General features: G+C 54.6%; 1 protein-coding gene across 2 annotated transcripts in view; it reads left to right on the forward strand.

The window, feature by feature from the left end:
* The first annotated feature begins 2275 nt into the window (after nt 1-2275).
* The window catches only part of GALNT16 (polypeptide N-acetylgalactosaminyltransferase 16), a 55776-nt gene continuing 43573 nt past the window's right edge, over nt 2276-14478 (forward strand). For both annotated transcript variants that reach the window (XM_061998262.1, XM_061998263.1), the window contains exon 1: nt 2276-2538. In XM_061998262.1, coding sequence (XP_061854246.1) covers nt 2353-2538 — 186 coding nt within the window. In that variant the 5' untranslated portion in view covers nt 2276-2352. The remainder of the gene's footprint in view (nt 2539-14478) is intronic.

A 14478-nucleotide genomic window follows, 5' to 3' on the forward strand; every position in this document is an offset into this window, starting at 1 on the left:
GGTAAGACCCCTAATTCTGTTGTGAGGTTTGTATAAGCTTGGTTTGTTTAGTTTCTCTTAGGGCATTTATTGAGTTAGCTGATGCTTTTGCAGAGATCAGCAGTGAAGTATTATGACTTGATATTCACTGTATGTCTACATTGCAGGTTGTGTTGAGCAGAGATCTCGGTGCCAGACTGCCTCTGGTACTCTTGTTATCTCTGGTGGGGGTGGCAGGAGTATCTGCATGCAACCTCACAGCTCACAGTACAGCTATACTTGAGCAATTGATACAGGCAGGCAGCCCTGTTGAAATGCAGTTAGAAGCGGATTGTCTTTTAAAAGAAAGATGCGACTCTGGAGCAAAGCTCTGCAGCTAGAGGAGAAAGCATTGCACAACATGGGCCTTGGCTACCAATAGCTTGGATCTGACACTTAGTCATCCTGGGCTGTTCCCCTGGACATGGATTGCAGCTCAAGCCCAGCGGGGCCAGATTACTCTGCTGCCTTGCTCACGTGGCAGTGCCCTGCACCCACTTAGCGTAGGAGTTGATGGCTGCTCCAGGCAAGGGGAGGCCACGCGTGAGACACTGAGCGGTAGTGCTTGGAAACACGGGGCTCCTCCAGCCCTTGTCCTGCGCGGGGTGTAAAGTGTGAGGTGTTTCTGTCAAGAAGGTGGTATGTGCTCTGGAAAGGGGTGAGTGCTCAAAAGGACGTTATCCCTGTAAAATCTGAAGAGTTGGGGACCGGAATGGTTGGCTTTTCTGTAGTGACTGTTACGGGGCGGTGAGCAAAGACCATCCCAGGGAACTGAGAAAAGTCTGGTATGATCTGCACAGTGGTGAAAGAGAAGACAGCTGGGACTGGCTCTGCTGTCACAGGAGCATGAACAGGTCTTTCTTCTGCGTCTTTCCCGTTTCTGAATCCTGGACACAGCTCCTCCATGTCTCTCAACCCAGGCAGATGCTGGATCCAAACCCACACAGGGTTTTTTGTGTAGGGTTATGAAAGAGCCTGAACACAGTGTGAGCCCAGTATCCTGCTGAGGCAGGTGTGAACTGGGCAGCTTGCACTAATTACGTTTCTGTTGATCCCTTTGGAGGACTTTGGTTTTGCCTTGACTGTCTGCTGGCCATGAGCAGCTGGCCTGGGGAGCTGTGGGTGGTTGACCCCTCCTTGGGAAAGGTGCCCAGGAGGATGGCAGCTGCTTTGTAACCTTTCTGCATCAGGAATGGGGCATGCTTTGCAGACAGGTTGGTCTGGCCCCCGTGCTGAGCCCTGCAAGGTGGTGGTCCTAGCAATAGCTTTCTGCCCTGAGCGTTAGCACAGCCCAAGTCTGACAGATGAATTCCACACTGTGCTGTGCTCGGGAAGCAAGCGCTGTGCACGTAAACGTGACAGGGCAATTCAGCAGGGCAGGTTGTAATTACATGGAGAGGGATTTGGCCGGGAGGAGAGCCGGCAACAAGTCACCCAGGAGCCGCACTGCCACTTTCTGTACTGTAATTCAAATCCTCTAATCCCCTTGTCAGGTGCCTGGGAGGCACACACGTTCTCAAGCGCCTGCCTTCACCGGTAACTCCTCTCTTTACCTCCTCCCGCTGTCTCAAGCCCGCAGCAGCTGCCCCACAGCTCGGTTGCAGCAGCTGGACGGGCTGTTGCCTGAGCTGCCCCCGGGCTGGACTCGCTGAGCTTCACAGCGCGGCAGCTCCGGCAATGCCCTGTAACGTGGAACTGTATCATCGTGCCGTGCTTCCCTCCTGCGGGGCTCCGAGGGCCTTGTGGCTGCCGTACTCGCCCGGGCAGCCCTTGTGCCAGCTCTTGTGCCAGCCTGTGACTGCTGGGTGGCAGCAGCGAGAGCGGGGGCTTGGGCAGCTCCACAAAGCTGTTTCTGTGCACCCGCACGGCTTCAGTGCGAGACGCTTCCCGCGCTGTGTCCACCCGCCTCCGTGCTCCCAGGTCCCGGGTGCCAAGGGCTTACTCGGTGCCCACCTGCCCTGCCTGGCGCTGCCTGGCGCTGGGGCCAGCCAGGGCAGGGGCCGTGTCGCCCGCGTCCCTGCAGCTGCCCGCAGGGGCTGAGCCCCCGCATCCCCTCCCCGCTCCGGCTGGAGCTCCGGCCGCAGAGAAGCCGGCCAGGCCGGGAGGAGGAGGAGGAGGAGGAGGAGCGGAGCCCTCCACCCCCTGCGGCGGAGCGGGGAGGAGGGGGCCGGCGAGGCGTTAGGACCCGGCAGCGGCGGCTGGGCGGTGCGGGGCCGGAGCGGTGCGGGGGGAGCCGCCGCCTCCTCCTCCTCCTCCTCCTCCTCTCCCTCCTTCCTCCCGCAGCCGCCCCTGCCCGGCGCGGCGGCGCTCCCAGGCTCCCCCGGGCTTCTCGGCATGAGGAGGATCAGGGCCAATGCCATCGCCATCCTGACCGTCGCCTGGATCCTGGGCACTTTCTACTACTTATGGCAGGACACGAAGCCGCGGGCGGCGGCGGGCGGGCGGCCCGCGGGCAGCGGCGGCGTGCGGCGGGCGGGCGGCGGGACGGAGCCGCGGGAGGAACGGACCGGCCCCGGCAGCGTGAGTGACCCGCGAGCCCCGCGCCGCCGCGGGGACGGCTGCTGGCGCCGGGGCTCGGTTCGCCGTCCCTTCGCCTCGCCGGGCGTTGCTTTCAGCGGTCGCGCCCGTCACCATGGCGGCCGGTACAGGGTGGGCAAAGCTCGGGGGAGCGAGGAACGCCGCGGGCAAAGTGTGTGCGAGTTGTCTGCGCCGGCTCGCCCGGGCTCGGCTGCTCCGGCGGAGAGAGCTGCCCTTGGGCCAGGGAAGGGGGGTGATGCCGCTGGAAGGTGTTTGGTTCGCGTTCCGGGGCGCGTGTGTGCGCAGACATGTGTATGTACAGATGCGTGCACACACGCAGAGGTGCGAGCGCCAGGGCCAGAAAGCCGTTCCCGCGGCCGCTGAGTGGGGTCTGGGCGGCGCGCCACGGACACGCGAGCGGACCAGCCTCTGCCTCGGCTCCCTCCCGGATACGAACCTGGGCGCAGCCCACGAGTTTTGTCTGTTGTAAGGCAGAGACAGCACTCTGCGAGTCAGGCTCAGGCTGGGGCTAGGGCAGGGGGGGAGAGAGGGGAGCCCTCGGGGAGTAGCAGTGCCCTGATGTGCTGCTTCGAATCTGCTTTGACAGCCCCACGCTCGGCCCTCCCGGTGTATCTGTGAGCTCCCAAGGGCTAGACGACCGACCTCCTGACTTAGGGATGGTGACCCTTCTGCTGTGTCCAAGGAGGACGTCTGTCCCCCTTCAGCCTGTAAAATTGCATCATTAAAAAAACCCAGCCCCTGGAGCAAGAGTGGTCCAGCAATAGCATCCCCGGGAGTGATCCAGCTGAAGCAGATCAGGAGCTGCACTGTGTGTCACTGTTTGGCTGCAAATCCGTTTGTCAGGTGGTTACACACACGTGGAAGTGAACAAGAGCAGCAGCCTGGTCAGAGTTGGAGTCAGTCAGAGCAGGGGCCGGGCGCCGGGGCTCTGCCCTTCCCGCCGGGGCTGCCGCTGGTGTCACGGGCTCTGACTGCCTCAGTGGAAAGGAGGGAGGCAGGCGTGGGTGGTTGGGAAGCCTTGTGAATGTGTGGAAAATGCTGTCAGAGCAGCCCCAGCCTTTGGGCATAAAGGTGGAAACCCATCAGCCGAGCCACCGGTCGCATCTGCCAAAACCCAGAAGTCAAAACTGAGGCTGTCCTGCAGAGCGAGGATGGTGTTTGCTGCTCGTTAGGGCTGGGGGCTGCCAGCCGCTCAGGCTGCTCTGCTCAGCCCCTCTAGGGAGCAGGACTGTGGAAGTGCATGCAGTGCCTCCCGGGTGAGGGGCTGTTACTGCCCTACCGTGCTGGGAAACACTCTCAGGCTGGCCGGGGCTGCGCTGGACAAACGGCGGCTTTGGAGTGCTGCTGCCTGGTGGATTCCGCCTTAGTGGCAGGGGAAGCTGCCCCCGAGCCCCTGGTTTCTTGCCCTTGCTCGAACACGGTGCTCTAGTACTTTTATTTCTCCGTTCCCGGGCTTCTGCCTTCAATTTTTTAGACTGCATTTACTTTGCTCCCTCTCAGAGGGCTTGTGAGGTTACATGAATCCATATCAGCCAAGCACCTTACATTCCTCGGCAGGAGGCTGCTGTGGCGGTGCCCAGGGTTGTTGCGTTGCTGGGGAGGCAGCACACGCTCATGGCTAACCACAACACCTCTCCTTACGCGCTACAGCACCACGCAGCTGCCGCTCCTAATGCGGTCCTGCCCGCATCCCGGCTCTGCCCCGGGCCTGGAGTCCCTCAGCAGGGGAAAATAATCATCCTGTGCCTCTCCTGTGAGTGGAGTGCCAGATGTGCCAGCCCCTCCTGGCCGAGCCCAGGTCCCTCTGGCAGGAGGTGTCTGGGATGAAGGAGGGCTCTCTCCTGAGGCACCTGATGGTGGGGCATGCTGGAGACAGCACGTCCTGACCTGCCACGATCCCCTGGCATAGAGAAGGGAGATGAGAGGAGCATCTGGTGTTTGGGCTTCCCCTCGTGCATGCAGAGTGCTTTTCCTAAGGGCTTGGTGGTAAAATGCAGTAGGTGTGCTGCTGTAACCGCCTCGGTGTGGCTTGGCTGCAATGGGAGGCAGACAAGGAGCTGTCTCTGCTGCGGCCTCTGCCTGTGCTGCTGGGGCAGGAGCAGGGAAGCGGGTGCCGAGGGGGCAGAGCAGCAGGACCCTGCCCTGGGGACATCCCCCGCTCCCCCTGCAGGACCTGGCGTCCGCCTGGGCACAGAGCCCTTGGTCTCCTGTGCTGAGTTCAGCCTGTGGCCTGTTGCCCAGGGGCCATAGCTGTGCGCACCACCCTCGGCACGCATCCTTCTCTGGCTCCTGGGTGCGTGACGTGGGGCTGTGCCCACTGCCCTGACCCAGCCAGGGCGGGAAAGGCGCCGCCGCAGCCGCCCCGCTGGGGAGATGGTCAGTGTGGAGAAGCGGCAGCACAGAGCCCTCGGCCCCGAGTTCGTTCCCTGCCAAGTTAGATGGCTTGAGTTGATATATAACAGCATTGTGTAAGAGGAGGCGTGCCTGCCCTGCGCCTGCCTCTGCTGTCCCTTGGCCCTCTGCACAGCCACTCACACAGCTGCCCGTTCCCATCCAGCTTCTGGTGTGCTCTGCTCTACACGAGTGATGCTGTTGAGTTAGGTCTGGGCTCATTTGCAAACAGGGGCGACTCATGTGACTTATGGGGCGCTGGAAGATGTTTTGTCAGTTTTCTGAAGTTGGCTGCTTTTCTGTCTGTGGAAAAGGAAGGAATGTTGTCTTTTGGGCGAGTGCAGGAGTTCTGCTCTAGCATCTGTGCTGTGGCATTTCAAACCCCGGGCAAATGCAGGTGAACTGCATGGGGTTCAGAACATGAAGTGTTTCCTGGGCTTGTGGCTTTCCTCTTTATTCTCTCCCAATGCAAAGAGTAAAAAACCACCTTGGGTCAAAGCTGTAGTCGATTTCAAGTCTCAGCTTGAAACTGGTTTGTTATTTGTTAAGTATGTTTATTAGCACAACTGTAAACTTAAAGTCTGGGTGTCTGACTCCTGGCAGCAGGAGGGGAAACCCTTGAATATTAAAGTCGTTGCAGGGGGCCTGCCAGAGATCAACACCCCCAAAATAGCTTGTGCATTAATAGGGGTCCTCGAGATCCCTGCTCTGTATCCAGAAATCGTGATGTGCCAGCTCTCTGCAGTAGCCTCTCCCCAACAGGTCCTGTAGGTGCTTGAGACTGAAGTGCAGCACCTGGTAATGGGCTGGGCTGACTGGGTGACATGCTGAGCCCCTGCACGCTTCCCCTTCCACCCGCCACGGAGTGTGGAAACACCATTGGGTGCCACTCCTGGGAACGCATTGGGGTTCTCTCTGGAGCACAGCATAGTTTCATATCAGTCAGGAGGAGCCCTGGGACCTCTGGCAGCTGGTGTGTGTGTGAGGTGTTTCTGCCCTGGGCTCTCCTGTGCCCCTCCCAGGCAGGAGGTTGCCTCCTGCTCCTTGGAGATTTCCTGGAGGCAGAAGCTGTGCAATGTGTGTTGTGGAAAGGCTTTGGCATCGTTTCCACACCACATACGGGTGGCTGATCGTTCACTCGATGCTGCTCGTGTGCTTCAGCGTGGCACCAGTGGGCAGAGCCCAGGGCTCTGTTCTCCTGCCTCTAAAGATTGCGGTGTGGGAAGCTCACCCACTGGCCCTGTGTCCCACTGAGGAAAGCCAGGCCATTGCTGTCACACGAGTAAAGCTTGTTAGTCATGCTCGTAGCATGCTTTGAAAGAGGCTGTTGGCTGACTGTGAGTTCAGGATGTCAGTCAAAAGCTGGATGTGAGCCTGCCCCTGGGCTTCTCCAGCTTGATGGTAGGAAAACAGCAGCATACCCAAAAGATGGAGACGCAAGTTAGTTAAGCTCTCTCAATTGCATTAGGCTTGTGCCCAGATGCTCTTTGGAGCATGTGTGTTGTCTCTTCCCTTGGTCCTGCCAACTCTTGTCACCTGTGTAGCTCCTCTGTGACCCCACTAGAGCCTGTTTGGCAGCTGAGACCCCTTGTAATGGCCTGGGCTCAGCTCTGCCTGGCTGCTCCCAACTTCTGTGCTCAGCCATGCAAGATGAGCACCGGCGAGAAGAGATCAAGGTGTCCTTTCCCCTGTAGCAAAAGGTTCCTAAATGCTCTGCAAACTTCCTGAGTGATTTTACTCACATTTTTACACATGAGGAAAAACTTCTTTCCCTGCTGAGGGGAGGGAGCCCTGGCCCAGGCTGCCCAGGGGTGTGGAGGCTCCTTCTCGGGAGGTTTCCAAACCCACCCAGACACGTTCCCGTGTTCCTGGGGTTTTGTTGCAGCTGTTCCTGCTGTGGCCAGACCCCTGCAACACTGATTATTGCTGATCTCTGTGGGATCTCTGTTGTGGCAGATGTGACAGGTCCCTGGGAAAGGATGACTTAGGAACTGTTTCTGCAGGAGAAGGATTCAGTGACAATTTGACAGCTTAATATTTTATTTACAGTGTTTGTGTTTTAAAAGCGTGGGAATGGATGCCATTTGCTTCAGTGGCAGAAAGCATTTGCTATTTAATCTGTCCCAGTGGCCCGTGTGGTGCCTTAAAAAGGGGAAGAAAATGGAAAAGAAACTGCTCACAATAGTAGCATTAATAAAATCCAGTTGGCTGCTCTGGCCTTAATTGTTGGTCCAAGTGACAGGTCGCTGGGGCTCGGGGAGAGTGTGGGCAGCCTGGGATGGAATGTAGAGGTGTGTGTGGGGGGATATGAAAGTGCAGTGCTGCTGGAGATGACTTTTTTTCCCAGAGCCTCCCTGTTAAATAAATGGGTGAAGCAGCTGCAAGTTGTAGCGAGCTGAAGCGTTCTTTCAGCACGCAGCTGCTTCCCTGCTTAGGTTTCTCTTTGCGTATACAAAACTGGCCTAAGATTCAAAAGCTACACATTGAGCACTGAGCAGTGTTTGCTCCAAACAGAAGCCTCTGAGAGACTTCTCAGGCCACTGCTTCCCGTGGTGAAACTTGGCCCAGGCGCTTCATCCCGAGGCAGGCAGGTTGGGAGCCACTTGAAAGGCAAGGGAGGGAGATCTGGTTTTGCTTCAGGGGCACTGGACTGGCACTGCCCGTGTTGGAGTGCTGAGGTACCACTTAATTCTTGGTGTTAGGAGAAGGTGCAGCGCAGCACAAAGGCAGTGAAGTAGGCGAGTGTGCTGTGGTGGGGTTGCAGGCTCTCTGGGGCTCGCCGCGGCAGTTTCCCCAAAGCCTAAAGAGGAGATTTGATCTGCTTCAGAGGGCTTTGGGGAAACTTAGCTTGCAAGTTTTGTGAAGAGCCTGAGATGAGATAACCTGAGCAAAACATTTGGTTGAGTTGACCCTGTGAGCCAAGATGTTCATGGCAGAAATGCAGCAGGTGGGGGACGACCTGCTGGAAGAGGCAGATGTTGGAGGTGCAGCACGGGCTGCTCTGTGCGCTGAGCAACAGGGTTTATGAGGAAAGGCTGCTTTGCACTGCGGTTTCAGAAGCCTGTATTCTTGCAGCTAATGATACAGGACAGGAGGTGGACTGTCCTCATCGGATTCTCAGGTCCCAGTTGTGCTTGTGGGGACAGCGAGGTACACAGGAGTACATCTGAAAACAAAGTGAGAACCAAAAGATGAAGCAATACAAGGGCTGACTTCGCAGTTCAGGCTCCAAGGCTGCTGTGGCCAGGCTGGGGTGTGCTCTACCTTCTGGCTCTGTCAGAGCACGGCCACTGACGGCATTTGGCTACAGCTGCACAAAATCATCTGCTTTAACCTCTTTGTTTTCATTCCTCCACGTTCCAAATGTTTTCATCTTGTAAGCTGAAGCGTGGTCCCTGTGAGGAGACTTTGTTTTATAGCAGGGAGAGAAAAAGCAGCAGTGCTGAAACCTGCAGCAGCTATTCTGGGGGCCTCGGAAGGACAAAAGGAGTAGTTTTCTTGCCCTTTAATTTTGGATAAGCTGAATCCTGAAACAGCCAGATCTTGGCTGGAAAAGTGCTCCTGCCCAATGAAGGTGTCTTCAGAGGTTCTCTGAAAAACAACAGGGTTGGAAACCACTGACGGTGTTTGGTGCCAGAGAGGGCCATGCTCACTGATGCCATGCTGTGCTGCTGTGCCTTTTGGTATCTCTGCTGAAAGGACAAAAAAAAAGAAACAATAGGAGGCATGTTCATTATTCACATCTCTAACCTCTGGTTATTAACTCAGATTAAAGTGCTAGTGAAGCCAGAACAGCTTGGGGGTTAGCTGTGTACCAACATCAATTCAGAGAGCTTGGTACTGGATTTCAGCTACTACCTAGGGACGATTAAAACTCCGTTTGTGTGTGTGGCAGCGGCTGTTGTAACTGGCCGTGTCTCGTTCTTGTTAGGGCTTCACACCGTGCCGTGGTAGTTTATTTGAACCACCTCCCCACCCCCTGTAATTCCTGTGGGCACTGATGAGTTGGCCACCAAAATTCGCTTTTACATTTGGCAGAATAAGTTCGTCTCATGACTCGGGAGGGTGTTGGGAAACTCTCCCCCCAGTTACCCCAAGTGGCAGCTCAGGTTTTGCTGTGTGTGTCTTTCTGTGTGCTCCTGGGAGAGAAAAACCAGCGCTTGAGGATAAGCCTCTGGGAGCAGGAGCGGGGAGACGGGTTAGGAAAAGTATCTGAGTGATTCTGTGTGTGCAAATGTTAATCATTAAACCTGTTATCACTTAGCAGCATGACTTCTCACTGTGATAAGCTGCCTCTCCAGCTGAACAGAAATAAAGCTCAGGGTCTCTGCTGAGCTTTGGCCGCTCGACTTGAGCCTTTGTGGCCTCAGTCCCGTACTGAGCGGTGACTGAACGCTCCGGAGTGGGCCGTGGTGCTGACCTGCCTGGCAGAGGGGCTTCCTGGGGCTCCTGCTCGGTCTCAACTCTGCCTTTGGACGGTTAAGTTCTCGATCTGATTAGAGTGAGGTTCCCCATTTAATGTTGCTTTTAACGCCAAGTGACGTCTATAGCCAGCACCTGGATTCTGGTTCTGTGCTCAGACCTGTGCCATTTGCTCTTCTGGGGGAAAAAATGCACTGTAGGCACTTTAATCGTTCTCTCTGCAGGGAAAAAAGTGTTTTCATCTGGGAGTATGCTCCTGGCATTTGCAGTATGTAGCCTTTTGTGTCTGCTGCTGAGTTCATTAAGCAGATAAGGGAACAGCAACACGAGTGCCTGCGTGCAGGAGCACGCTCGGCACGTGGCGTGGGTCGTACCAGGCAACGCCACCCGACTGGCCACATGGCTTTTCAGCCACAAGCTAGTGACAGTCAAATGCAGCCCAAGCAGCAGTGTCTGCTGTTGCAGGAGCAGGATTTTACAGGGACAAGCTCGTCTGGTTGTGCTCGTTTCCCCACAAACAGGAGCCTGAAGGTAGGGCATCGTGTGCAGCTGCTGCGTGCCCCAGCTCTGCCTTGGGGAGGGGTACTGCGCTGGTGCAGCCTCTGGCAGGCCAGGCAACATCAGCTAGGTGATGAAGAGTTACAAGTAGATAACAAGACCGTTACCCCCGTGGATTCTGTGGGTGATATGGGGTAGTATTTGTCCCTGGTAACTCTGTAATGCAGGCAGGGGAAACTCAGTGGCCTGAGGCGTGAGGACCTGGGGTGTAGCCCTGATGTGGGCTGGGTAACCTGCTCTGCCAGGCACGCTCGGGGCCATCTCCTGACCAGAGAGGTGAGGAGCAGTGTTTCTGGGCCAGCAGCAATAGGCCACCTCAAGAAAGCTCCTAACAGCTGACAGAAACGGAGCCCGTCCTGTTTGACACCAACTTGTTCTTGCTTCTGGCAAGGAGGAAGGCGTGTGTGCTGTGGTGATGCTGACCTACAGGATCTCGTCACTGTGCACTCCTCAAAATATGGCAGTTTGGTGCTTCTTTTAAAAATAATGTCCTAGCTTTTAATGAAACGGATTTGGTGCATTTCTGAGAGGGGGAATGGGACTGGCAGTGTGCCCCTTGGTTTGCTGGACTAGCTCATGGGAACTTGGAGCAGCTTCCGTGGTGCTCCCCGTGGATGAGAGGTGAACGAAGAAGACCTTTGCCTTTAACATGTGCTCCTGGCCTAGGGCAGGTGGGAAAGTATGGGAATGTATTGACAAGGTTTGAAATGTGGGCTCTTATTACTACCTCATCACTTCAGCCATTTGAGTTGATGAGGGGAGAAGCAGCGTTGGTTTTGGTTTGTGTTTTCTCCTTGCACAGATGGTGTTGGTTGCATCAGTCACAGACAGTGGAGGTGCTGAAATAACTGTACCATCCAGGCAGCCTCGCTGCAGACGCCGACTGCCTCCCCAAGTAAGGACCCACAGCGTCTCCTGGAGCCTCTTGCTCCTTGGGAGAGGTGCAGAAACCTTCCTTCCCTCTGTGCCCTTGAACAGGCTGACAGTACAACATGCAGGATGCACGGTGCTGTGGTTTTAGTCTGTAATGAGCCAGAGTGAATGCTCAAGGTCCGAAACAAGGCAAAAAGCTTTCTCTCAGGATGCTGGGGTTACAGAGTAGGATTCAGTGGTGCTGGCTGGCTGGAGCTGGCTGCTCCATGCTGCAGAAGGAGCTCAGCCTCAACCCCTTCTTCGAAGGTACATGATTTGACTCAGCTGATTTAACAGCCTGCCTCCCATTCAGGCACCCAGAGGCTCTTGGTGGCATTCTTCCTGTTGTATTAAATGACCTGGCTCTGTGTTGTGGCCAAATGGCATCACTGCAGAGGGCAACAGAGAGAGGATGCTGTCCCTCGAATGTTTCCCTTGCTGTGTGGGAAAGGGGCTGCTCCCACCTGATGCAGCTGCTAGGCAGCCAGATTTCTCTCTGCTGGTCGATGAACAGAAGCTGCTGTTCTGTGCACCAGGGACTAGGGTACTGGCTGCTGTAGAGTTATGACTTAATTTCTGGTGTCAGATTAGTTAGGACTTAACCGTTGCACCAAGCCAAGGATCTGTCTTCTGAAGGTGTACAGGCTGAAAGTGAACCTATATCTCTACATTAAACAGATTTGTAGCAGCATCTGTTCTGCCCAGTGGTTTTTAAAGGAGAAACAGTCCAGGGACAGTAAGATTGAGACACTTCAGTTGGTACTTTTGGTAATAAACATCTCTGGCATTAGCATGTCTGACACACTTGACTCTGCAGAAATGTGGTAAGTGCTTAAGCAGCTTCTTTTACAGATCAAGAGTCTGAGGGAGGCTCAGAAAGGTTAAAGTCTTGATTTACACCAGTTGCTCAGGCTCCATCGACTTTCTCGTTGAATATCTTTCCCACTGGGCACTTGACTGACATCCCCTTCCCTAGAGCTTCAGTGATGTGCCAACTCTTTTGCAGGGAGGGGAAGTGCCCTGAGGAAAAGGGAGGTGAATATACCCACAGAGGCACAGTGCCAGCATGCTTTTTCCCCCAGAGACGGTGCTTCTCCTCTTGGGGGTCTTTGGGAAGCAGCACTGAGGATGCCCAGGTCTCTGCTTGCACGTGTCGCATCTCGCAGTGCTGCAAGGTGAAATAATTACCAGTGCTGCTGGTAATGAGTGGCTGGAATGAGGCAAACAGTAATGAGTTATCCAGGGATGGTTCATTGGCTCCTGCCTAGCAGAAATAAGTGTCACTGTGAGATGTCCTTGCTTAGCTGTGCAACTGAGCTCTACCCTTGAACTGAGTTGCTGGTTTAGGCAAAATTGCTTGGGTGAGACACTTGCCATTTGTACAGGGTTCTTAATTAGAAGAATTCATCATAAACACAGGCATCTTCCTCTCATTAATATGGCAGGGGATAGAGATTCATCACATCAGCAGAGATGTGTCTGTTGGTGTTCACTGTATGAAATGTGACAGTCCTTGCTGTCTGCAGACCAAGATGAGGTTCCATGTGATATTGCTGTGCTGCTGCTGTTGTAGATATGCAGTGAGCTGCTGGCTTTTGAGTTGAGGTAGCTCTGCAAGGCTTGCTGTTTGCTGATCAGGAGATGCCTAACACTTGCATAGTCCAAAATTCCCAGCTCTGCAGTGATAAAGGGGGAAATCATGTCCTGTTTGAATTTTTAATAGCGTCTCTCTTTGAACATACCTGTGCTGTCCTCTCCCATGCAGCACCAGCAGAGGAAGGGACAGGGTGCAAGGAGACCATTTACTATGATCATTTCAAAATTAACAGCTTAGTTGGAGGCATAGGTAGATTTTGCATCCTCTGTCCTCTCTCAGCTGGCTCAGGGCTGCCTGCAGAAGAGGAAATCCCTTGGCTGTGCAGAGCTCAAGAAGCCGAGATTAAAATTGCTTATCGACTTCTTTGGTGTGAAACCAAGCTTCCAGCACAGAGGATTAATTGCTTGCATTCAGGTTTCCAAGGGGTCTGTGGCTTTCACGGACAGTAATGCAAGAACATGTTGCCGTCTGAGAAGCAAGTCAGCATTCTGTGGCGTGCAGCAGGGCTCTCCTCTGAGGCCAGCAGCAACAATGAGGCCGCTGGAGAGTTGGTTTGGGTGGGTTTTTTATAGCAAATAATCCCCCTCTGCCTCCTCAGGGCCATTTTCTTTTAGCTGGGTGGTGTCGTTTCTTCCTGTGCAGATGGGTAAGGCAGCTGTGGCAGCGTGAGCAGATTGCTGGGGAGAGCTGCAGGGGAGGCGAGGGGACGCAGGCTGGCGGACGGGACGCGTGCTGAGCCCGCTGCTAGCGTGGCAGGGGTTCTGCTGTCACCCAGGAGCCTTGGGGAGCAACACCAGGGGTAGGGAGCGAAGCCCACGTAGGTGGCTCGCAGGAGGGACGGACAAGCTGTGTTTTGAGGAGATCAGTGTTGTATCAGCTGGGCACACGAATACTGTGCTGGGGCAAATCCCACTCCGGCTCTCACAGTCCGGGCACGGTGGGATCTTCAGCTGCCTCTGCCCCCTAAGCACAAAAGCCCTGTGATGTTACTGGAGAGGAGACAAGTGTTTGTCCATGTTTAAGACCTGCTCTTCAGTGAGGGCTTTGCTGCAGATGCTCTCTGCACACTGCTCGCGCCTCTCTGCCGGGATTAAAGTGTTAAACCTTCTCTATCCCTTTCTCTTCGGCGCTCTCATGGCATGGGCTGGGATGAAAGTGCCTCCTCTGCCAAAGATGATCTAATGGAAGGTCTTGCCTGGAAGATTTATTTATTTGAGTATGAGGTTTTTCAAGTTTAAGTGGACATGAAGTTGGAATTTAAAGAAGTATCTCAGAAGGAGGGTGTTTGGAACAAGCATTTCTGCCTGTCCTTGTGCTCGAGCGTGCTGTGCCTGTTACTGTCGGAAGGAGAACACATGGTTGTGGGGTTGTTAAGATGCTTGAAGAGTCTCTGACCTGTGAGCTGTGGTGCCTTCTCTGCCCAGAAAAAAGCCCCTCAGAGTCACTCTGTGCAGTTTAAGTTCTGTCCAGCTGGCAGTTGGGGTTCCAGACGTGAGTGATTTTACGATGTCACGTGTCTGACCAAAGAGTTACAGACCCTTAGAAAATGTACGAATTCAGGTAAAATAGACAAGAATTTACTGTCAATCCCTAGCTTACTGGATTGCTCCCTGGAAAATCTCATGTACAGCACCAGAGATTGATTGATTAGACTCCTGTCTGAAAAAGGTTATTCTTTAAGGTGTGGTTAATGTGAAATTGCCTTACTTGTCCAAAACAGCATTTGAAGTGGCTGTTGCTGGGCAGGGAATACTGTTACCTGCTTTTCATTATAGGACAGTGTTGTCCTTTAAAATCCCCAACCAAAGCCCCCCAAAAAGGTGAGTCCAAGTCATTTGTATCCTTGGGGTGAACGGCAGCAGTTCATTACACATTCTGGGGTTGAGATTTGCAAGACGTTTCAGATGAGGGACTTGGACCCAGGAGCAGGTATTTTATGAAGCTCTTTCCTGACTGCAGTTCTTCCTCTGAGGTGAGATGGGAAAGAGGTATTAATCACTTCTCAAGGGCTATGTGAGACACTGAGGACGGGTGTTCTCTGA

The sequence above is a fragment of the Colius striatus genome, chromosome 6, assembly GCF_028858725.1.
Source record: "Colius striatus isolate bColStr4 chromosome 6, bColStr4.1.hap1, whole genome shotgun sequence".
Classification (NCBI taxonomy): Eukaryota; Metazoa; Chordata; class Aves; order Coliiformes; family Coliidae; genus Colius; species Colius striatus.